Source organism: Podarcis tiliguerta, assembly GCF_965153285.1.
Source record: "Podarcis tiliguerta genome assembly, chromosome: 8".
NCBI classification, from domain to species: Eukaryota; Metazoa; Chordata; class Lepidosauria; order Squamata; family Lacertidae; genus Podarcis; species Podarcis tiliguerta.
The window spans coordinates 42,335,608-42,360,242 of NC_139541.1; the positions used below are offsets into that span (position 1 = coordinate 42,335,608).

The 24,635-nt window shown below is 45.3% G+C and overlaps 2 protein-coding genes across 6 annotated transcripts; one reads left to right on the forward strand and one right to left on the reverse strand.

Annotated features, from left to right (window-relative positions):
- Positions 1 to 1,344: 1,344 nt before the first annotated feature.
- Positions 1,345 to 9,573, forward strand: LOC310683042 (leukotriene B4 receptor 1-like). 2 transcript variants are annotated; one of them, XR_014514253.1, is made up of 3 exons: positions 1,345 to 3,233; positions 4,887 to 5,010; positions 9,402 to 9,573. XR_014514253.1 is itself a non-coding variant. In XM_083452561.1 (2 exons), the coding sequence occupies exons 1-2, from the start codon at positions 2,236 to 2,238 to the stop codon at positions 4,951 to 4,953; spliced, it is 1,065 nt and encodes a 354-aa protein (XP_083308687.1). In that variant the 5' UTR covers positions 1,345 to 2,235; the 3' UTR covers positions 4,954 to 5,020. The 2 variants fall into 2 exon arrangements, 1 of the variants encoding a protein (XP_083308687.1); XM_083452561.1 differs by lacking the exon at positions 9,402 to 9,573 and having other exon boundaries at positions 4,887 to 5,020.
- On the reverse strand, positions 6,269 to 24,458 carry EXOC3L1 (exocyst complex component 3 like 1). 4 transcript variants are annotated; one of them, XM_083452449.1, is made up of 13 exons: positions 22,736 to 24,458; positions 19,836 to 19,996; positions 18,278 to 18,497; positions 17,052 to 17,730; positions 16,270 to 16,387; positions 14,456 to 14,581; positions 14,217 to 14,317; positions 12,695 to 12,805; positions 12,437 to 12,578; positions 11,412 to 11,537; positions 10,663 to 10,818; positions 9,280 to 9,404; positions 6,269 to 8,704 (listed from the first exon to the last, which is right to left on the reverse strand). In XM_083452449.1, the coding sequence occupies exons 1-13, from the start codon at positions 22,776 to 22,778 to the stop codon at positions 8,518 to 8,520; spliced, it is 2,295 nt and encodes a 764-aa protein (XP_083308575.1). In that variant the 5' UTR covers positions 22,779 to 24,458; the 3' UTR covers positions 6,269 to 8,517. The 4 variants fall into 4 exon arrangements, with proteins under 4 accessions (XP_083308575.1, XP_083308574.1, XP_083308572.1 ...); XM_083452448.1 differs by having other exon boundaries at positions 19,836 to 19,991; positions 22,736 to 23,164; XM_083452446.1 differs by having other exon boundaries at positions 19,836 to 20,093; positions 22,736 to 23,164.
- Positions 24,459 to 24,635: the final 177 nt, after the last annotated feature.

The window sequence follows — 24,635 nt, forward strand, 5'->3', positions numbered from 1 at the left end:
AGAAAGTAAATGGGATGTCTTCACCCAATGTGCTTTACCTGCTTTGTTTCCCCATCCCTGAAACCCCCACAACTCCTATTCAAGGAAGCTGTTATCTGTGCATGCTGCACTTGGGAGGCTGGTAGTGCTAAATCCCTGAAGAGAGGGGACCACATGGAGATAATTAAGGGAACACTTTGGCCGAAAAAGGCACTGTGAGGAAGTGTGGTTTGTGTGACAATTTTTGGAAATGCAAGTTCCTGTTTTTGTTGAAGCTGGCGAAAGAGCATAATTTCCTCTTACATTTTCAGACATGGAATCAGGGTGGTTGCCTTGTGTGAGTGTGTTTGTGTGTGTGTGAATGAATGAGGGAAGACTTCCAGTTGTGTGTGATATTTGTAGTTAACCATTTGGAATGAGTTGTTTTGTTTCCTATCCCTCCTTCTGAAAATAAAACAAAACTAGGTTTCGGATTTGCACAGCAAATCCTGAACCAAGGAGTTAAGGAATTTCCAGTGTCACCAAAGTGTTTACACTTTTGACATTTCCTCACTTCAGGGTCAGCCCAGGGAAGAAATTAGTTCAATTCATAATTCAAACCTACAAAATTTGCACTTCTAAAACCTATACAAACTAAAACAGATCTCTTTCAGATGTCACACTTCTCCATATTTTGCAATGCAATTTTGCAACTCCAGAATGCATACAAAAATGTGTATATTGGTCAAAACAAGATACAAAAATGTGTTCTATTAGGACAAAATAACTTGCAAAAATGCAAATACCGGTACTTGGCACAACTGTATATAAGTTTGTTTATTGGGAAAAATGCACATAAAAATACCTAATAAATTTCCTGCAGACTTGTTTTTTAAAAACATTATAGACATATCTGGAAATGAAGCAAATAGCCTCAAGTTCAGAGACTGGAAACAAACTTCATGTGACTGGCTGTTGCAGCCTTCCGACAATGAGGAGAGCATGACTCTAAGCTCTACCTGGGTAAAATTAGGTTGCTTTGGTTCCTGAGCACATGTTTGCTTAAATAGGGCCCTCTCACTTCATCTGTGTTAGGTAAGAAGAGAGTGGCCTCAGCCAAACAGAACCTTCAACTGTGGTTTAATGTTCTAGGAACATTAAACCACAGTTATAGGAACAAAGTAGTGAGGTTATGTGGTTTCTTTCCCCCCTTCCCTCCTCCATTGCTTCTGCTCTTGACTTGTCATGCCATCTGAACATGACAAACTGGTCAGTGTTAACTATGGGTAAGTGAATGTTGTAACACCATTATGACTTCGAACCATTGTTTGTTACATGCAAGTTCCTGCCTATTTATCATTTCGTTTACTCTGATGAGTTTGAAGTTGAAGGCACATAGCCCAAGTTAGAAATGACTGACTGGCTTTCTGTATGCTTCTGAATCATGAGTTTACTCCTAGAATAAGATTTTATTGTACAGAGTCTGAAGCTTTCTTACAGGAATTGATAATTGAACTTTGCTGGTAACACATGATTAGTATGCTGATCTTTGCATGAAGTAATAGGAACTCGGGATATTTACTCATCCCTTCCAGGACCAGTTTGTCTTCAAGAGATGGAGGAGTGCATCTTTGGGAGTGGAGTCTATGGGATGAAAGCCTGGGCAGTGCGTATGGAGGTCCTGGGCTGCCCAGACAACAAGAACCACCCTGCTCTTGACCCCATTGATGTGGTATAGAGGAAAGGAAAGCAAGACAAGACATTTGGCATCAGCTTGGCAGCAGGAGTTGCCAGAAGGAGGCATACAAGATGCCATCCAACCGCTTTAGAAACTCCACTCTGGATTTGTGTAGGAAGAGTTTAATTATGTGATGTGTGAAAGTAGTACTCCCTTTTGTCTGACTTCACTACCACTGAATGTGGTGATGGCCATTAGCTTGGAAGGCTTTAAAAGGAGATTAGATAGATTTGCAGAGGATAAAGCTATCAAAGGCAGTAACTAATCATTATTTAAATAACTAGGTTAATAGGCATGGGAATTTGTGTATGAAAGTGAAGTTCGACATCATAAGAATTTAGGATTTGTGGTGATTGTCTTTGCATTCCAACTCTGATATTCACATAGAGCCAGAAGGTGAAAGCTGAAGGATATGATGGATTGCATGAATTTCTTGAGAAGCTGTGTTACTGCATCACCCACGGCCATTTCCTCTGCATTTACCGTGAACCTCTATATAAGATGGTGCTCACTCACTCTTTGCAACTGCTAATCCCCGAATGAGATCCACAATGGCTCTCAATAGTTCTACAGAGACTGGATTGAACAACACAGGGATGGACACTTTGTGGGTGCAGCACACTTTGCTTCCAAACCTGATTCTTAGTGCTTGCTTCCTGACTGGCATACCTGGGAATAGCTTTGTGCTCTGGATCATCCTAACCAAGTTTCCCCGGAGATCATTCACCATTGCACTCATCCTGAACTTAGCCATGGCTGACTTCATGGCATTGCTCACAGTGCCATTTTGGATTTATGACTTTGCGACCAGCTGGAACTTGGGAGAGGCTTCTTGCAAGCTCCTTGTGTACTTTAACTATTTAACTATGTACGCCAGTATCTTTTTAATCACCCTGATGAGCCTGCATCGCTTTGCTGTGGTGGTTCTTCCAGTTGCTTCCAAAAGGTGGCAGAGACCGCATGTGGTATACATAACATTAGTGGCAGTTTGGTTGTTAGCAGTTGCCTTTGCATCTCCAACTCTGATATTCACATCGAGCCAGAATGTGGAAGGAGATTGCTCAGATGACGTGTATGGGGCCCAATGGCAGCAGATTGTGGATAACGTGGTGGAGACTTTGTTCAGCTTTGTGATCCCCTTTGCTGTGATTGCCATCTGCTATTCCTGCGTGGCAAGGAAGGTTGGGACTCTGAAATTCCATCAGAAGATGAAGACCAAGAAGCTGATTATTGCTGTGGTTGGGGGCTTCTTTGTGTGCTGGCTCCCTTACCACATCTTCAGCCTCCTCACAGTCTGTGCACTGTTGCTGCAAAGCACCTTCCCAGGTGTGGCAAAAACTCTGGATCATGCCGACAAGGTTGTCTCAAACATTCACTGGGCTGTAGCCTTTTTAAGCAGCACTGTCAACCCCATCCTGTATGCCTTTGCTGCACAGAGTTTCCGTGGGGAGCTACAGGGGACCAGTTTTGCCAAGTTATTTTTCAAGCTGCATGAAGACACTGATGAAACATCTGCTAACACTACAACCACCAAGAGGTAGGGCAGATTCATAACAAAATCTTCTTGGTTTGAACTGAGTTTCATCCATGTAAGCACATGATCATGGATTTCAACAGCTCTGGGGGTAATAGGAGTAGTAGCAGCAGGGAAAGATTCCCTCGGGGTCTTGTCTTGGACCTGTCAAGTTTCTATGTCCATAGCAACCACATTTCTGGTTTGCTCACAACTATCCCATGTGGGAAACTCCGCTTGTCTACTGCAGCCCATAAACTCTCCTGCCTGCCCCCAGTCTGTTACCCGCTTCTTATTAAAGTCTGTAAAATATTCATTTTGTCCCAGTCCCTTCCAGCCCTCCTCAGAACATGCATCTGTAAAGAGCAATGTGCCTTAGCAGGCCTGAGGTGTCTTTCCTTTACTCCATCCTGCTTGGCACTTGGGTACCGAGGGCAGAAGGTGAATGCAGCAGCCCTTTTGTCAATGCTAAACAGAAAAATGGAAGACTCTAGTTTCCAACGGTTCTGATATTCATTTCCAGTGACAACGGTATATCTGAAGCTAAACTGCCTTGGCCCAATATACTTGAAGGAGCATCTCCACTCCCATCATTCAGCCTGGACACTGAGGTCCAGCGCCGAGGGCCTTCTGGCGATTCCCTCCCTGCAATAAGTGAGGTTACAGAGTACCAGGCAGAGGGCCTTCTCGGTAGTGGCACCTGCCCTGTGAAATGCCCTCCCATCAAATGTTAAGGAAACAAACAACTATCTGACTTTTAGAAGACATCTGAAGGCAGCCCTGTTTAGGGAAGTTTTTAATGTTTGATGTTTTATTGTATTTTTAATATTCTGCTGGGAGCCACCCAGAGTGTCTGGGGAAACCCAGCCAGATGGGTGGGGTATAAATTTATTTATTTATTTTTTATTATTATTATTATTATTATTATTATTATTATTATTATTACCAGTGCTTTTTTCAGGGGAGACACACGCAGGGGTACGCATACCCCTAAACATTTTGTGAATCTAAGTTTGGCCTCATCAAAGGGCAGTATTTCAATATGAGTAGGAAAATGAGAGTACCCCTAAACATTTTTTTAAAATAAAAGCACTGATTATTATTACTACTACTAAAAGAGCAGGTGGGTGGGGGATGGAACCTGGTATAATATAATACTGTATTTTATAAGATATCTAAGATAATATGAATATAAGATATTAAAAGCCCTTGTTTTGATATTAGCCTTACAGGTATGACGTTGGTTTGATGTATTATTGTTGAGAGTAGGACTTATTAAACTATCTGATGTAGTCATCCAGCAATTCCTGCCCACCCAATGTGCCAGGCATCAGTACATTTGATCTCTGAAGTGTCCCACCCAACCTGGGCTGTGGTGGAGTTCAGCATGGACTAGCAATGGCTTATGGATGGCACCAGTCTGTGGACCACCACTTTGAGATAGCACTGGTCTAAGATGTTGTTGTTAATACCCCGCCCCTCAGCCTGGGTTGCCCCAGTCACTCTGGGTGGCTTCTTGCAGGCTTGCTTATAGATAGTCTATTTCTTGTTCACTCATTGTGAGGCTTTTAAATGTTATAAACCGCTTTCAATAGGCTTCTCCAGAAAAGTGCCTTTAAAATATCGTGAAATAAAATAAATGGACCCAGTCTCTGTTGTGTGGCATTATGTTTGCAGGTGGAACATCCCAGCTGGGGAAACTCCTGTTGAATGTAGGCATGAAGTCACCCAAGATGAAACATGAAGCAGCATTGCCTTGTGCATGAACTCTCATCATTTGCATACAGCATATAAAATGAAGGTGGGAATAACTAGTGCTTGTGGTTGCTTGGTATTCAGTGAAGTATACTCTGTGCATGTTCAGAGGCAAACTTTTCTTTCTTATAACTTCTCTTAAGCCTGGCAGTGCTACATTCCTGGAAGAAGAAAACAGTAGTTGTCATGAGGGGGCAACTGCCACCAAGCCCATTTGGGGGAATAACTTTTTGGCAGGATTGTTTCTGAAGTTCCAGGCCAGAGTTTGATATTTATTCTGCTGCCAGGTATGTTCCAGAGGACAGGTGCTCTCAAAAGCAGGCTTTGTCAGCCAGAGACCAAGCTTTAAATCAATTTTTTTGTTCGCCACCTTGCACTATATAATCCGCTCAGAACTTTTAATTGAACAACATCATACTAAGAATGCATAAACAGATGTTAACTCACTTTAAGGGAACATAGGAGATAAAAGTCAACGGTAAACTTATTGAAAGCTAGACATATTTTTCAATATATTGAAAAAGAATTAAAACATAAGAAGATGATCCTCACTGGATATGAAGAAATAACATCATTTGAATCACATTTCTTGAGACAGTTATACCATTTTCTTTTTTCTCTTTTGGGACTTGGGTTTGTTCCTTTTGCATCCATCCAGTGTAAATAAAACTATGTATTGTGTATGATCAAAAAAATCTTATTAAAAATACAACAGGTTATTAAATGACATAACATAAGAAACATTTCTGGTTGAAAAAGTCTCCAATATGAATATGCGATGTTTTCTAGAAAGAGAATCCAAAGGCTTTATTAGAAATCAGTGTGCTTATAACAGACATTCAAGGGATCGTAGCCTTTTTAAGCTGCTCTCTGAAGTGCTATGTGGCACTTCCATGGGGGACTACAAAAGGCCAATTTTGCCAAGTTATTTGTGGATGATAAATCTGCTAAGGATACTACTGGTGCAATGTAGCATTTGTAATTCCAGATTTAGGCACCATATGTGCAATACATTTGAAGTGGCATTATGCCACTTTTTAAAAGTCATGTCATCCCCCAAAGAATCCTGGGAACTGTGATTTGTTAAAGCTGCTGAAAGTTGTTAGGAGAGCCCTATTCTCCTCACACAGCTACTGTTTCCACAGTGGTTGAACAATACTTTTTCTTAGGGAACTCTGAGAATTGTAGCTTTGTGACAGGAATAGTGGGCCTCTTAACAATCCTTAGCACCCACATGGGAACTATTTAAGGGTGCTGGGAGTTGTGAGGAGACCCTTAACAAACTACAGGTCCCCAATTTTGGGGGGAGAAGTCATGTGTGTATATGGGAGCTTTAAACGGATGGTGTGACAATAACTTAAAGCAACACATCAGCTCTATTTTCTTCTTGACAGCCCTTCAGGAATTTGAAGACAACTATCATGTCACCCTGTCATCTTTTATTCTCCAATCTAAACACACTTATCTCCTTCAAACATTTCTTATAGGATTTGGTTTCCAGAGCCCTCACCATACTGGTCATATACCAGTGGTGAAAGGAGAAAGGGGTCGACCAAGCATGGGTCTTTCATTTTGCTGCATTCTATTGTTTTTGGAGTGGCATTGTTCTGTGACGTTCACATGGAACATGGCAGGCAATTGTGGTTAGCTGGGGTTAAGGGAAATGCACTCTGTAGATGCTCAGAGGCAAACCTTTATTTCTTATTATTGCTCATGAATCTGGTAGTGGTAAATCCCTGAAGAGCAGGTGTTGTGAGCAGGTAGCTGATGAAACCCTTTGCTTGAAAAAGGCCCCATGAGAAAGTGTGTTTTTGACAAAAGAAATGCGAGTTTATGTTTTATACCTGTTAAGGGAGGGGAAAGAACATCACTTCCTGTTGTAGTTTTGAAAATGTGTGGCTTGTGGTGGGGGAAAGAACTTCTGTTTTTCCCTGCAGGGACAGCAGAAATGATTTCTAGATGCGTACTCAACAGATTTTGAAATGAATTGTTTTGCATCCACACTTACCCCACCATGCAACCAGCCCTTACACCAAGGTTGGGTTGGGTAACCATGTGTACTATCTTATAGAGAACAATCTTCTATTTCAAGAAAGACTCTATCTCTATCCTTGCAGGGGACTAGAGATGGGTGAATCTGTTAATTTTGGTTTTCCACAGTTTTGCATTCCAGTCTTAAGTTCAGCTGTCCAGATTTCCATATCAGTTTTGCAATTTAAAAAGATAAAAAGGGTTCTCATGAAAATTCACCAGCATTTTAGTGTGAATTTCTCTTGCATGAAGTTTTGCCAAATACACACATTTTTGCAAAGCAATTTCCGCTAATATATTGCACTTTGGTATGTTATTTTCACCAGCATATGTATTTATTTATGCACACTTTACCTCAGTATATGCCTTTTTGACACATTACTTGGCTGGAGAAATGCAGTGCAAGATTCAGAGAAGTGCTAATTTTGATGAATGGTTGTGTTTTGGTTCCCATATTGATAGCGAAGGGGCGAATTAGGTAGATTCACCTTTAAATGTGAACTGATTCAAATCTCTCCCCCCCCCCCCCGCAATTCCCACAGCGAACCTAACATGCAAAGAGATGGCAGCTTATCTCTTCCCTTCCTGATTGGCCAGGAGTTTAGGGCCCAAGATATGCTGGAGTGGTTGGTTCCCATTGCACTGGGAAGAAAAAAAAGGATAAGCCTGTCTTCGCTAAGTGCCGTGTTCCCCATAAGGGCTACATGCCTTTAATTTAGAAAAGAAAAACTGAATGCTATTTGTCTAGAAAACATTATCTAGCAAGCATATTCGATTCTTAAGTATTAATTGATAAATATGTTGTTCTTGTGCTCCATGATTGTGCCCCATGATTTGCATAGTTCTAGGATAATAGCACATTACCCTGTCTGCATAATTTGTAATGACAATGCAATAAGCAGTGCTCTTTTGGGAGTATAGGCCGGAACTGGCTTTGGTGCCATTTGGCAATCATATTCATCTTTCCTAAACGCTACAAGATACTGGCTTCAGTGTACTAGTTGGTCTGCACAAGTGTTGCACTCATATACTGTGTAGAATTCATAAGCGGGTTTGGGCGTGGATGTGATCTGAGCATATATTAACACCCAAAACCACACAACCCACAGAAAACTAGTGCAACTGGTGCGTAACAGACAACCATTCCTGTGTATAATCTTGCATAGAATATAGAGCAGGTGTGGAGAGCCTTTGGCCCTGCAGATGCTGCTGAACTCCCAACTGTCATAGCAAACATGGCCAATGGCTAGGGATGATGGAAATTGTAGTTCAGCAACATCTGGAGGGCCAAAGGTTCCTCACACATGATAAGGAGACTGCATGTGGTTGTGCCTGGCTGTGAATCTGGGAGAGAGCACACAAAACTGACTAAATTTAGCCCTGCCCCTGCTCCCACAACAACAACATCAACAGGCTCAATCCCCACTAAAGTTCCATCTTGCCAGAGGTCACCAGCTACCATCCTGGCAAAGTCAGCAATGCAGCTGTAGAGATGAGCAGCCTAGCAGCATCTGTGGATGTATCAGGCACATTTGGACTTCCCAAGGCAGAAGGGTGGCTCCGGAGCTGGAACAAAAATGTTGCTAAAAACTGGGCGATAGTTCTCAGGCAGTACTTGAGGATTCTGCACCATGATCTCCAGCACGTTGTTGTGGATTTCTTTAGAGATGTCGCCACGCAAGTGGAGGAGCATGGAAACGTGGTCTTCGCTGGTGAAACAACAGGCACAAAACGTGTTACCTCTCCCCTGGCCTCCTGCTGCCAACCAGGACTGGCCCTACCTTTAGAAACAGTGAGGCAGCCACTCCACAAGCAGATGGAGTGGAGAGTTGGAGAACAGAGCTGTATGTTCTCCAATGTGGCCCACCCTCCAGTCCCTTAGCTAGGCTGCTGTTCTCAGGTACACTGGAGGAAAGGTACCTGATGCCAGTGCTGAAGGAAGATTGCTTTGGTGGAAATGGCCTTGTGGGCCAACGTGAACCCCCTGGCAGGCCAAGATTAGCCTGCAGGTTGGAGATATATTACCCTTGCATCATTGCTGGGGCGACTGCCAGAAAATGTTTTTGGCCTTGAATTTGGAGAACGGAAGGGATGCCTAAGGCCTCAGATCCAAGACCTGGCATCTCCAAGCAAAAGAATTCCAGTTCTCACAGTGCTGGAAAAGAACAATGATATTCTCTGTGTTGTATTTCCCGTGCTTTCTGTTTAGGGGCAAAATGCAAATCCAGTGCTGGGGGAAGCAGTGCTGGAAGAGGGGAAAGTGTATTTGCTTTGAGTGCCCTACCTGATATCAGGATATTTTGTCACGAATCCCAGTACTTCCAGGCTCAGCAGGGAGGGGTCCTTGAGACTGACGAGCTCCTGCAGGTCAGCAATCACTCTGAGAGTCTGTTCATTCTCCTCCAGGCCCTGGGAAAGGAAGCAGGAGACAAACTATATCATACCACGAGGACAGAACGGATGGACCGATGTGGAGACTGCAAGATGAGTTAGGATTGTCGAGTGACTATTACTACTGTTAGCAGTTGCAGTTATACTGCATGTGGGTTTTGCATTTTTATACATTAATTTTTGTTGAGATGGGTAAACTTCTTGGAGATTTTTAAAAATAAATATAACATGGTATACAAGTTCAATAGATAAAAGAATACCGTATCATACTGTACCTGAAGAAGTGTGCATGCACACAAAAGCTTATACCAGAACAAACTTAGTTGGTCTATAAGGTGCTACTAGACAATATTTTTATTTTTTTATTCTGATTGTGTCAGACCAACACAGCTACCTACCTAATGCTGTACCATAGACATTAAAGCAGAGAGCAGCCCAGTCATTGCTAGACTACCTTCCACGGCATCCTTGAACGAAGTTCAACTAGGTAACAACCAGCAGCTGTTGGCAGAGCCAGCCTCATGACTAGGTGTTCTGCACAGTTGTTTATTCCCCAACCCCAACCCACCTTGCTGCACCAAACTGGCTTGGGTTGCCACCTCCTGACCAAAAGGAGGATTGCCTGATGTGACATTTTCATGCGGGTACTGAAATGCAAAGACACCTCAGGAGTAAGCAGCAACTCTAGCTGGTATTATCGGCCAGACTTGCGATCCAACAAAGTTGATCTCCCAATAGTTCGGCCCTAGTAGAAACCTGCACAGGTTTCTTTGGAAGCCGGAAGTCGTGCAACTAGATGCTAGGGATGTTGAAAATTTTGCTCAGTTCACATTTTAAGTGAATTTATTCCATCCTTACTTCCCAGACTAATACAGGAACTAGAATGCAGTTATCCTTCAGTTGTTGAATATCTTAAAATTTTGCAATATAGTTCATGGCTCAGAAATATGCAAAAATGTGTACTTCGGGTTAAACTGCATATAAAAAATGTGAATTCCCCCCAGTTTAAAACGAAACAAATAGCTGGTGGATGTGGAAATAGGAAATAACTAACTTATGAAAGTTTATGCAAAACTGACACGATCTGGAAATAGAATGATCTATTTATCCCTATTGGATGCATATTTGATCTTTGCTGGCCACGCACACAACTCTGTATTCAGCTTGGTGAGCAAAGTCAATCTCCCTTTCCTCTGTGATCACCAACAGCTGCCAGCCCCATCCTTGGAATGTGTTTGGCAAAACATGATAGCTATTAGCTGTTCCTTTCTCTCACCAGGCTGCAAAAGAGCTCCGTCAGCTGAGAGGCATCTTGCACCATCTGCCTGGCCATCCGGCTTCTCTCCTCAGCGTTCCGGCAGACTAGCCTTTTCTGCAAGAGAGCCCTCACGTACTGGCTCATGACCAAGCGCTCAGTCTCTGACAGGAGGTGCTGGACATCAAGGGAAAAAAATTGCCATGGTCATTCTAGTTAATGGGAGCTGCACTGAGACAAAAGGCTGAAATGCAGTGTGTGTGTTTCCTGCACTGGGCCTAGTAGGGCAGGAGGCAGGGAGGTCAACAGTAGGGGGAGCCAGAGCCAATGGCAGGCAGAGATAACTAATTCTAGGTTTGTCCCCATCTTGCTGGTGATGGGTGGTGCTGAAGCTGGCAATGGGCATGGCCAGAGCAAAAAGTGGGAAGGACCTCCCTTTGACACATTCTCTCTCTTTCTCTCTCTCCCCTCTCCCCCCGTCTCTTTCTTCCACCCCATTTTCTTTCTCTTTCTGCTAAGTCTGCAAAGAGCTTACCCTCGCTTTCTGTCATTCCATCAGTCTTGGCTCCCTGCCCCTTTCTTGCCAGGCCCCCCTCACCCACTTGAAAGCCAAAGCCCAAAGGCCACATGTAAACCTCAGGCTGCAGATCCCCCACTTCTAGAATCTAGAGGCAGTATTCAAATGGTAGACCACCCTCCCTGAAGCTAGCCAACCAGCAGTGCACAGATCTTCCCACCGCTGTCAGCCCCCAGCTATGGAGGGATCTTACCGTGCTGATTGGCCTGTGAGTTCTGCAGAAGAATTTCATGTGCATTTCTACCACCTCGCATATGCTGCTCAGCACCTGGGATTCACCAAACAGCCATTGACGGGACGGCATCTGAGCAAACGGAGACTGGGACAGAACAAGGGACGTACCAAGTTGTTTTAAAAAGGTCTCTCTCTCTCTCTCTCTCTCTCTCACACACACACACACACACACACACACCACCTTCCAGAAGGAAGTCCAGAGTGGCTTACAGCAACAAAAAATACAGGCAAACCTACAAAATGGCATAGAACTCCTCTGCAAATACTACATGTTACGTTGCCTTTAAAAGACCCACTCAAGGAAGTATGTTTTGGGTTGCCTCTTGCAGGGTCAAGCTCTGGTGTATCTCCTTTGAGCAGAAGATCTATAGCTGTGAAGGCAGAGCTGATAGTTAGCCTGGCTTCCACCAATTCACCCTCATCAGGAGCTTGGCTGCTGCAAACTAGGGCTCCACAAGCTTCTTTGTGCTTGCTTGCAAGCACAGGCACTCAGGACCCCTCCAGACATCTTTTTAAAAATCTGCATTCATCATTATTTGTGCTCATGGTGGCATTAGGGAAGTTGTAAGTGGGAATCTTTAATCCGTTTACTATGTGTCAGAGGCGGGGAACCTTTTTCAGTCCGAGGGCCACATTCCCTTCTGGGCAAGCTTTTGAGGGCCACATGCCACTGGTGGGCAGGGCCAGAGGCAAAAGTGGGCAGAGCAATGCATGTTGACTTTACCTTCACACAGTAGGTTAGTTTTCACAATCTCACACAACACACTCTTATCTTTCATCCAGGCAAGCAGGAAGCATTGTCAAAGTTCAGGGGTATATTCTAGCCTGGGAAAAACTCGTGCGTGGATGTGAAACAGGGTCAGCAAGGGACGTGGCCTTGGGAGAGTTCCAAGAGCCAGACAGAGAGGCCTGCAGGGCCACATTTGGCCCCTAGGGCTGCGGGTCCCCACCTCTACCATAGGCTTTCTTAATAACAATGGGTACCTGCAGATCTTTCAGCATCTCCTCCAGCAGCAGCTGGCATGCCTTCTTCTGGGCTTTCTCCAGGGCAACGTGAAGGGTTGATGACATCTTGCTGGCCTCTGAGGATGTTGATCTGCCTTCACACAGGGCTGCAATGGAGGTGCTGCCAGTGGAGGGAAGAGGAATAGCTGGGAAGCGGGCTTGCATGTAGCCTACTAGCAAGAGAAGCCCAGAAACAGCAGGCATGTGGAAGGAATCAATCACAGGAGTTGGGAATACCTGAGAGCCTGGCAGTTGTTGAGGGTTGATAGCAAGTAAGGCACATAGCACTTGGAGGTTGCAGGTTCTCGTTGATGCTCCTTGCCAAATCCCACCAGGTCTTCATACAGGCTGCAGAGAGCACAGCAGTTGTCATGGCATCTTGCACACCACTTGCCAACCCCCCCATCCCATGTGTCTTGAGAGTGAAACAGTGCAGAGTTCCACATATGATGAAGAATAAGCAGACCTATGCCCCATCTTCAGTATACATTTAAAGCACTTTTGCCACTTTAACAGCAGTTTCTCCCACAGAATCCTGAGAATTGTAGTTTGTTAAGGGTGCTGAGAGTTGTTAGGAAACTGTTTTTCCCCTCACAGAGCTACAATTTTCAGCATGGCTTAACAGTCAGTGCCTCTTCGCAGGAATCATAGATCTGTAAGGAAAATGTGTCTTTAACAAACTACAGTTTGGGATGAATGAACTTGTAATCTTGAAGCGCCCTCTGATGGCTTTAGAAGAATTAGACAAATTCATGAAGGGACAATGGCTACTAACCACTATTGTAAAATACTGCCTCCAGGATCGGAGGCAGACAACTTGTTTACTGAGCTTATGAGGAGGTTAGACTACATCTGGTCTTTACTGAGCTTTTTTCTGATTTGTTTGTGTGGTGATTATACAACAATGAGGATTCATCCTGTTTTGCTTGCGAGTTGATTTTACCTCTTTCTATTAGATATTTGCCCATCCTACACTTTTTAGTGCATTTCTCTATCACTTTCCTAACTGCAAAAAGTCAGGAATTTGTTTTAAACTGGATTTGTTGTGCTAGGTCAACACAGAGCTTTCATCCACCTTCATTTCTGGTATGGGCTTAAATTCTTTTTTGCATAATACTGACAGATCTGGAAGTAATGCCTCTTCTGGGGAAGAGCAGAGGGAGAGAGAGAGCTATTGCACTCATGTCCTGTTTGCAGGATCTCCACAGAGCTATGTATGGGAAGCAAGATGCTGGACTAGGCAGGCCTTTGGTCTGATCCCTCAGGGGTGTTCTTGTGGCGCAGAAATAACATACCTCATTTCAAGCCCACTAAAGGTTTTCTGTAAGGAAAAAGGAGCCTCAGTTGGAGCAGGATTAGGGAAATGAGCCTCCACAGCCCTCCAGTCAAAGAAAGGGGAAAGGAGCAGGGATCCTTAGCAGGAATGATAACCAAACTCAAGTAAGAACCCAAGATGTCTCATTGGGCTGGGTCTGAAGGTCCTATTGCAGGTGAATTAATGTTAGGGACATGGGAAGCTACCTTATACTGAGTCAGATCATTGGTCCATCAATGTATTGTCATCACTGATGGGCAGCAATTCTCAAGGGTTTAAGACAGCAGTCTCTCCCAGTCCTCCCTGCAGATGCCCTACTTGGGACCTTTGGCATGCAAAGCAGGTGAGTCATGATGTTTTCCCTACTGAGCTGTGCTGTGATGAGCATCCTTTTCTTGCCTCTCAGTCCCTACTTTGCATCAGCAGCATGGAGAGAGAACTGACCTGCCCAGAAAGACCTCAAGCTCCTCCAGGGCCATGCTGCACAACTTCTGCTGCAGAGTATCTGAGATGAGGGATGCCACTCGGATATTTTCATCCAGCATCTGGGGCAGGCAAAGAAAGAGAGGAAGGCGATTGGATGAGTGGGGATCAAACACATGGCTTTGCTTCCGCAGCCAATAGGACACGCTGTACAGGAATCAGGTAGGCTTCCCTGCAGTGCATTGTCTTTCTTCTCTGACCTTCATGACAATCATGGGAAGGCTGGTCTGGAAGCAGCCTTGATAGTCTGATTCGGGCTCCTCTTCACTGAACCACTCTTTAAACTCCATCTCCAGCGTCTTCTGCATCCACTGAGCAAAGCTGGCCTAGAAGAACAAGCGGAGATGGTTTATGGCAACAGAGGTTGAGGAACCTTATTCACCCCGAGGCCCACATTTTTGTCTTGACAACCTTCCGAGGGCCAAGTGCCTATAGTGGGCGTGGCTGGAGACAAAAGCAGGCGGAGCAACAAATGTGAATGTCACCTTTGCATATGGGCTAATTTCTCCACATGAAGCTCTCTATCTTCCATCCAGACACATTCCAGCCAAGAAAAAGCACTCATGGGTATAGCCTGGGGAAAGTTCCCAGGGCCAGATAGAGAGGCCTGGGTGGGGTGGGGTGGACAAATTTGGCTCTCAGACCTGAGTAACTATTCTCTTTTTAAGTGAAGACCAGGGACCCTCCACTGCACACAAGCCACTCACAACCCCAGCAGTGTTCATATTCATTTGCCTAGCTCCTTTCTCCTGCGGATGAGAAACATCTCTTTAGTGGGGCAGCTGATATACAGTACATACGGCTCAGATCCACACCACACATTCACAGTACATTTAATGCACATTGCTTGCTTCCCTCGAAGAATCCAGAGAGCTACAGTTTGTTAAGGGTGCTGGGAAGTATAGCTCTGTGTGGATATGACCTGCAGTATGTGTCCGACCTCCACCTCTGGTCTTCCTGAAAACCTGCCACCTCCCATTTTTATCCCTATTTCTCTCCACTGCTGTGAAACAATGGATGCTTCCAGACTGTCACTATTTTCAGGTGGAATTCAGCCACAGGCCAGCAGATTCAGGTTTGCTCAATTATAGTTGATTAGAAGGACTTGCACAACAAACCTGTTTCCCTGAAAGGTAGCACTTTCTGTGCTATTTTTGGGTGGGATTCGATCTCATGCAGCAAACCTGTCTCCCAAATCAGGATGAATGTTCGTTAAATAGCCAACACCTTCAAACCTCCCCAGCAAACAAATCAGGATGAATGCTCAATAAACAGGTGATCTGGAAGTGCCCGATGAAAACTCCAGAGACTAGAGGGGCTTAAGAGGCAAACTGCACAGAAGTAACACGTTTTGGCTGAAGGCTACTTATTCAGAATAAAAGCAGTTTGGGGTAGAGACCTATTTTGAACAGAGAAGTAGCAGACAGAGGAGGAATGCTTAGCCCTTTCTTCACCAGCCATTTCCCCATCTGCTCCAAATCGCCCTCTTGACCCTCAGAGTCCCATGTGCGTGGTTGCCTGAGTTAGGAACCCTGAGTAGGGCCATATCAGTTGGGGAGACAATCTGGACCAGGAAAATGGGTGGTGGGAAAAGGGTGAAGCACCACTGCCTCATCTACCCCCTACCTGTTCAAAATGGGCGTCTCCTGAATGTGCTTTTCTTCAGAAAGAGGAGACAACAAGGACGCTTTACACAACTTTGTGTATAGCATAGCATGGCATCCAGTAATATCCCACTTGTCCCTTATTCACAGGAATATGCTGGATACTGAGTTAGACAACTGGTTCCTCTAGCTCAGTAGTGGTCCATCCAGCCCACAGCAGCTCTCTAGACTTTCAGATGGAATATTTCCACATTCACTGGTAAGAAAAGATCTCTGCCTGAATATTTGGAGAACTTCATATTAACACTCTCCATCACCCAGGTTTCTAGGCCAACCAGCAAATCTATATACTGTATATTAGTGCTTCAATATCCACAGTCATTTTGTTCCCCATAGTCTTCACGACTCACCTGTACTTTCCCTACATAGGTCTCCTCCAAGTAGTCTACTGTATCCACAGGAAGCAGAGGACCCAAGACTGTGATGTCCACTTCAGGTAGAAGGCTTGGGTGGGTCATCATTTCTGAGCTGTGGAACACAAGAAGGGTCAGGAGCGAAAGGTACCTAAGTTCAACTTTCCACTTTCAGGCTGTTCAGTACACCTGAAGCAGGATTATATGTGCATATTTCTAGTATTCTTGTATGGGGAAATGCAGCCCATTGCCAAATCTGCTTCTTTGCAAATGCCACCCGACGGTTGCCTGCTGGTACAACAGAGAACATGACTGGATAAACACCCACCTGTTTAAAGCATTATCCTACCACTTTAACAGTCACAGCTTCCCCAAAGCATCCTGGGAACTCTGCTTCGTCAAGAGTGGTGAGAGTTCTCAGTAGACCAGTGGTGGCCAAACTTGGCCCTCCAGCTGTTTTGGGACTACAATTCCAATCATCCCTGACCACTGGTCCTGTTAGCTAGGGATGATGGGAGTTGTAGTCCAAAAACAGCTGGGGGGCCAGGTTTAGCCACCACTGAAGTAGACCTTTCACAAACGACAGTTCCCAGAATTCTTTGGGGGGAGCCATGACTGTTAAAGTGGCCCACGAGTGCTTCAGATGGATGGTGTTTGGGATTCCAAGTCAGAGTTATGGGCGATAAGCAAATGTAAGCCCCAGCACTTCTTTTTCTAAAAAAATTAATGACACCTCACTTCCCCCATGAACCCCAACACCTGCCATTAGGAGCACTGACCTTGGGTAGACGTGGAGTGCCCACTGGAGAAGAGTAAAGACCTCCTGCTTCTCCAGCTCCCGAGTGAGGATGTGATGCAGGTGTTTGGCAAGGCTTTGATGATACATGGCAGCAAAGGCTGCGACGATATTGTAGTGAGGCGGGCAGCACTGGGCCATCAGGTCTTTCACAACACACAGTTCAGCCAGGATGCTGTTCTGCAAGGACGCCAAATGCTGAGCAAGGTGCTGTCCTTGGGCATTGCTTGGCATGGCCTGGAAGTGGGAAGCAACTATGGTGTCCTGTATAACCTGGAAGAACTTCTGCCTCCAGCACTTGGGGCGCCCTGGCGGGAGGAAGCCAGAAGGAAGCTGAGTTCTCAGCAGCAAGGCAGCATCAATGCTCTCCTCACGCTCAATAATGCGTAGTGTGGACACAAAGAGGGAGGGGTCCTCAGACACCAGTCTTGTGCTGTGGGCCACAACGTGCCACAGGTGCTGGGCAAGGGCATCGTTCAGTTCCAGGAGGCCCCTGAAGTAGGACTCCACACTGGCCAGGTGCGAGGAGCTGAGCAGGTTGTGGTGATGCAGCTGGAACAGGATGCTGTCCCGTAAACTCTCTAGCTCCATGAGTCCTGCATGGGCTTCCAGCAGGTGGTGATTCTGCAGGAGGTCAAAGGTCTCGGAAAGGAGTTTGTGTACTGTGTAGGAAAGAAGAAAGGGAGAAAAGGCTTCAAAAGCATAACCTGGGGAAGAAAGAGGAATGATATCCAGTGTGGTTAGAGCAGTGGTTTGGAACCCTCTGTCCAAGGGCTGGGTAGATGAGGGGGAAAGGGGTGCTGTACAAAGTATGCAGCTCCTCTACAAGATTATCTGCCGCAAGATGATCAAGCCAGAGAGGGAAATGTCTCAGCTGAAAGGTAGGTGCGTTGCTTGCAGATATATAGAAGGTCATCCCATGTGTTTTGGAATTGCATGCATGCAGTTTTCTGGATGCAATGGCATTTAGATATTTGAGGTTATGAATAGCCTCTTTACCCAAGCCCTTGGCTGAGTGCTCTGTGCTGGTGTTTTGTTATTCTGACATGATTGTTTTGCAGTTTAATTTCATAATTTTAGTTGTTCATTGCACTCATTCTAATTGTGTGGTTTTTGTAACCCACTCTGGGACCATTTGGTGAAGAGTGAGGCACAGATGTAACAAGTGGATATAATAATAAATAACACATATTACAAACTGAAGCTCACCTGAGAAAAGTTGGGGCAATGTCTGGGCAACTGAACCCAGCTGGGCATGTTCCACTGCCACCTCCCGTAGTCTCTGCAGGCTCTGAAAAGAGTCGGTGCTGGATGCCAAGGACTGGCATATGTTTCTCAATGCTTGCCGCACGTGTTGAACATCTGCAGTGGCTGAGTGCAACTGCTCCAGGCCTGTGCTCACACCCTCTAGGTAGGACTGCACAGTTGACTAGGGACAGAGAGAATCAAGTGGCAAAGAGGACACAGAGACTTCACAGGCAGGACAAAGGGCCGTGGCTCAGTGATAAAACATCTGCTTTCCATGCTGAGAGTCCTAAATTCAATCCCCAGCATCTCCAACTAAGGCTGGGATGGACCCCTGCTTGAAACCTGGAGAGCCGCTGCCAGGCAGTGTAGACAATACTGTGCTAGCTAGCTCTGACTCAGTATAATGCAGCTTCCAGTGTGAAAAGCTCATATCTGGATCTCCAAACCCTTGTTCTATTAAATTCATAATCAAGGCTGCTTAAACCAGTGAGATTTCAGGATCAAGCTGCATTAATACTTGAAAGAGTGGCTCTCCTAGTATATGCCAACCTGACAACCGAGGTTTTGGGCAATGCCCAACAGACAGTGACCCAGTTTTCTGTTGTGGTGTCCTGGATGTGGTATCACCTGCCTCTGTAGGTGTGCCAAGCATCATCAGTATATCAGCTGTCATAAAGACACACCTCTCCACTTGGACCTTTGGGACCCCACTGGCATTGGTGTTGGGTGATTTTGGATTTAAATCCTTTTTTGCCAAGGTTATTCAAGGCTGCTAGTGTTAATCTAGTTTTATCCTGGGACAGAGCAACAGGAACTCACCCTATCGTGGGAATTCAAACCGCAGACCTTACGATCGGCAAGCCCAGGAGGCTCAGTGGTTTAGACCACAGCACCACCCACGTCCCTAGAACCTTGGTTACTGGGTGGTTTATAAATAAATCTAGGCATAGCCAAGGCCTGGCATCTGGGATTGCTACTGATGGGCACTTGCCAAGGCCCATAACTCAGCATCAAGCCCTGAAACTCCCTGATCCTGCTGGTTCTCTTTTTTACAAACTACAACAGCCCTTGCCCGCTTTGAGCACGCCGCAAGTGATAGGAGTAGGGAGAAGGTGCAGCTGCCTTTGGTCACATGACCCTTCTGGTGAACCCATCCAATGGCCAGCCAAAAGCTGGAAGAGCCAACCCAGGTGTTCAGGGAACTGTCAGTGGAGGCTGGTACATTAGGGCGAGTGGGGCACTGCCCCACCAGCCTCAGTCTGCTGTCACCCACCCCCCAACTGCCTGCCTCCATACTTACAATGGGTTCAGGAGGCGGCATTGCCTGTCGCCTTCCTCTTCCTTACTCAGTGTGGCCACTGCAGAACTCAACAAGGAGGAGGATGGTGACAAAGCTAGAATCAGTTGTGTCTGCTTGTCATTGGCATTTGGCTGCACTTCATGTTGGGTTCCCTGACTTCCGCCCTCCCAATCCCAATGGGCACTGGCCAGCACTGGTTCCAGCGCTGCAACTACCAACCTTTATGCGGGATTGGATGGAACTGTTGCGTTGTATCTCTCGGATCCGATACTCCTCAAGGCCCTCTAATTTGTCAGGTCGGTAAAAGACCCCAGATGCCCATTTTAAGGCAGCTCCTCTGGCTAATTTTTCAGCCTTCTCCACTTCTGGCCATTCCTGGTCTAAAACAGAGAAGGAAGAGGGAGAAGAAGGAAATCCACACATACAGCTGCGAGTCTTTGCAAGACAGGAATTGCTCTTCCATCCCCAGCTGCTCCCCTGGAATGCAGGAAGGAAACAGGATGTGACCGCCTACCCACGATCTGGATAGCCTAGGGGGAGAGGTGGAATATCGGTGGAGGGGAAGCTTCTGGGGCTTGGAGACACAATGACCTGGGAAAAGGAGGCACACTTCTATTGTCAGACCTCTGGCTTCAGAGACAAGAGACAAGGCGGGAGAGGGGGCGTTAGAAGGGCGTATGGAGTCTGATAACTAATTCCCTCTACTGTATCTGAAGAAGTGTGCATGCACACGAAAGCTCACACCAATAACAAACTTAGTTGGTCTCTAAGGTGCTACTGGAAGGAATAGCCTATTATAAATAAAGAATAGCTGTTCTATTTATAATAGGCATAAGGGCAATTATGAGGCTGCTAGCATGCTACCAGAGTTAGTTCAAGCTTTTGCTTTTAGCATTCAAAGCCCTGTACAACTTGGGGTCAGGTTACCTGACCAGCAACTTTGCAGTGGAGGCTGGAAGATAGGAAATTTCGCAAAGGCAAATGGATTATTGCACCATAAACAGCCACAGCTTCCCCCAAAGAATTCTGGGAACTGTAGTTTGCTAAGGGTGCTGAGAGTTGTTAGGAATGCTCTATTGCCCTCACAGTCCTGCAATTCCCAGAGTTCCAATAGCCAGGGCCACCCCTTGAACTGGTTATTAGTAAGGAGTTGGCAAGTGGCTGCGGGGAGATTTAACTTGGTGGGGCAGTGCCCCATTTGCCCTGATGGACCAGCCTCCACTGCAATTGTGTTCCTTGGAGGGGGGGGGGCATTGTTAAGAGTTCTGCATGCTGCAGATGTATGCATGAGGTCAACTAAAACCCAGGTCTTAAGTGTTGTTGTGGCTTCAGCTCTATGGAATCTGCTCCCTGGCGAAATTAGACAAGCACTTGGGCTTTTAGGCAGCTATTGAAAGCTTTCAAAGAGGACTTACCCTGAGAAGTGACTCAGCCGTTTTATACTCAGGAGTGACTCAGCCATTTTTTAATGGCATCTTGTAATTTAAGACTTTCAAGATTTGCTTTTTTAAATGTTACATACAGTGGTACCTCGGTTTATGAACTTAATCCATTCCAGAAGCCCGTTCTTAAACTGAAGCGCTTTCCCTAATGAGGCCTCCTGCCGCCGGTGCCCTTCTACCATTTGGCTTCCGTTCCTAGACTGAGGTAAAGTTCGCAAACTGGGACACTACTTCCAGTTTTGTGGAGTTCGTAAACCAAATAGTTCATAAACAGGGCTGTTCTTAAACCGAGGTACCACATATTTTTGTTGTACACTGCTTTGTAAACTTTAGTTTGGAAGTGGTTTGAAACTCATTAAAGAAATAAATAAAGGGTGAATTCAAATGACTGGGCAAATCTGTACCATGTAGGATCAATCTTCCCCAATATGATGCCCTCCAGATGTTTTGAAATACACTGCCCATTAGTTGTGCTGGGTGGGTCCACTGGGAGTTGCAATCCAAAACGTCTGGAAGGCTGATATAAAGAAACCCAACATTGCCACTCCTCCCCATCCAAAGCATGAAGGTGTTGTAACACCAGGCTTCACCTTGTGATAAGAGGCCTACAGACCAGAAGTAGCCCACTGTGTCCCCTCCAGATATTGTTGGACTACAACTCCTATTATCCTTGACTATTGCCCAGCTGGCTTGTGGCTGATGGGAGTTAGAGTCCAGCAACATCTAGAGGCACCATGTTGTCTAATCCTGCACTACTTTATTTATTTCTTTTATATCCCACCTTTTTCTCCAAGGAGCTCAAGCTGACATATGGTTCTTCCACGCCCCACATGTAATGCCAACAACAACCCTGTGAAGTAGGTTAGGCTGAGAGCCAGTGATTGGTCCAAGGTTACCCAGTAAACATCATGGCTGAGTGGGATTTGAACCCTGGCCCCCCAGAGCCTACTCTGACACTCTAACCACTGCTCCACATTGACTCTAGACTCTAGACTGACAGCACCCGACATAGCGGCATACACTAGAGTGGCCGTGTGTCCTGCTTTCAGAGCACACTTCTCTACTTGAAGGGCTGCCAGGGGCCAGTCCTTTATTTAAAAGTGTCCTCTATCAGAGCACCACACAGTAAGGTTTTAAAGCATCTATGGTATTGCTCCCAGTGAGGACAGACAGTGGACAGACAAACCAATCTCTGGCTCTGATTTTTCTAGCCCATTTATTTCCAAAAAGGACAGTTACTATGACATGTAAGTATCTCTCTAAGACCTCTCCCTTCCTGCATGACCCCAAGAATGCAATATTATCTAGGGAAAAGTATCTGTGACATCTCACAGCCCAGGTGGATAAAGTTTAAGTGCTTTTCTTAAAGTGGAAGTTGCCTGGAACCCATATACTGATGGTTAAGCTAAAATTGTCTGGCACCTTCCTCCTTAAGGAAAGCACTTTAAAATCATAACCTCATTCATTGTACGTGTGCCGAGATGTCAGGTACAGTATTTTCCCCCCTCATCAATTGCAAGAACAGGGAGTTCTTTCTCAAGTAGGGAGAGAGAGAGAAATCAACACAGCTAGGAGACTTGCTTTACCCAAAGCCCATCTAGGAAGAACCCCATATGCCTCACCCCACCCCACTGAATGGTACGGTCACTGGGATCCTGTAGCTGCATTTCCCGTTACCTTTGGATCTGGTGGAATCGTCCTCCTCTGCAGACATGCCCATAGATTCAGCTGCAGTGCACAGGTCCAGAGCTTAGGGCTGGGCTGAGCAGAGGAAGCAGAGCCAGCAATAGCAGTTTCCGTCAGTGATACTACTTCCAGCTCCTCAGGGGCTTGTTCTGTAACACTGCAGATAGACTCAGGATGTAGGAACAGGAGGGCGGAGGAAACAGAAAATGCACTTGAAAGTTTAATTCTTAGGGAATGCAGATTAAGCAGCACAGAACAACTCTGGTATATATGCATGCCTGGGTTGTGGCCACCAGGATTCCTGCATGTCCCTCTGCCTTCAGCGGTAGCTACTGGTCTTTGGGACTAGTAAGGAAGGCAGGGAGATCAGCAATAGGTGGAGACAGGCAGGCAGAATGACAAGCAGAATCAACCTCTAGCTTGTTGGCAACCATTTGGCAACAGAAGTCCACCACTCATAAAGACAGGTCCACAAGGGTCATTTAGTCCAATCCCTGCAATTCATGAATCTTTTGCCCAATGTGGAACTCGAACCCACAACCCTAAGATTAAGACTTTCATGTTCTACCAACTGAGGATGTGTTCTTTCAGATATTTGGGGCCCAAGTCATACAGTGATTTAAACACTAATGCACCTTGAATTGGGGCCATAAATAAACTGACAACCAATATACTGAGTTCCTTTTTTGGAACCTAACACAGCATGTTAAAACACACACATATAATGTGGCTGAATAGACAAATAATATGAAGTGCTTCTTTTCTCAATGAAAGGGTTATCTAATCAATTGCTTGAGTTAGTCAGTGTGCCCCATCCTGGATAGTTATTGCTTATTTGTTTATTTTACATTATTTCCTTTCCTCTGAAAGGGCTCAAGGTGGCTTACAGGTAAAACAAGAACCACTAGAAACATAGAAAAATCAATCATTAAAATACAACAAAACACTGATAGAATTAAAAATATATAATATAAAATATGTTTAAAACATACCAATAATTACAATAAAAACAGCACAGCACCAGGTCACATGACTGAAATGAATGGAGATAGTATTCAGCTTAAGTCCTGGCCTGCAGCCCCAGCAAGCTTTTGCTCGTCCAGCCAAGCCCTGTGTGAGCTGGGGTGAGCCAACTATGCCAGCGTATTCCTAGCTGAACTTGCATTCAGACTTACACTGGGGTAGCTGAGCTCAGAGTTAAATAACACTGAGGGAAACTTTTGCCTGACAGCTATTAGTATGGTTTCCACTGGGTGTGCATTAATGTGGTGGCACAGCTTATAGGGGGATCTCAAGCTGTAAGAAATCCAGTTCCCACCCCTGCACTGCAAGACCAGATATTTCTAAAGTGGGTTGCTACACCCACCATTCAGCTGTGATCTACATGCCAAAGAAGTATTTCAATGTAAGTGCTATCTGGTAAGATAACCCATCCATCCAACCAGTTGCAACCATAGATTATCAAATCAGCAGGAAACAGTTTGTGTCTGAGGACAGTGATAACTGGGACACACAACAAGGGCTAAGAGAGGCGAGAAGGACATATATACAGATGTTGAGAAAGGTGAAAAGCAAGAGACTTTGGAATAAGGGGGTGTCATAAGTGCCTTATGGCAGTAAGGTCCTAGATTTGAAAGTTATTGCTGTACTTTATAAATCTTTTTGGGACATTGATAACTTATGGAATAACACTTTGTGAATAATTCTTATTTCATTTGCTCTCACAACTACCCTGAGATAGATCATCACCGTTTTGTTGTTGTTGTTTAGTCGTTCAGTCGTGTCCGACTCTTCGTGACCCCATGGACCAGAGCACGCCAGGCACTCCTGTCTTCCACTGCCTCCCGCAGTTTGGTCAAACTCATCACCGTTTACACTTTGCAAATGGGAA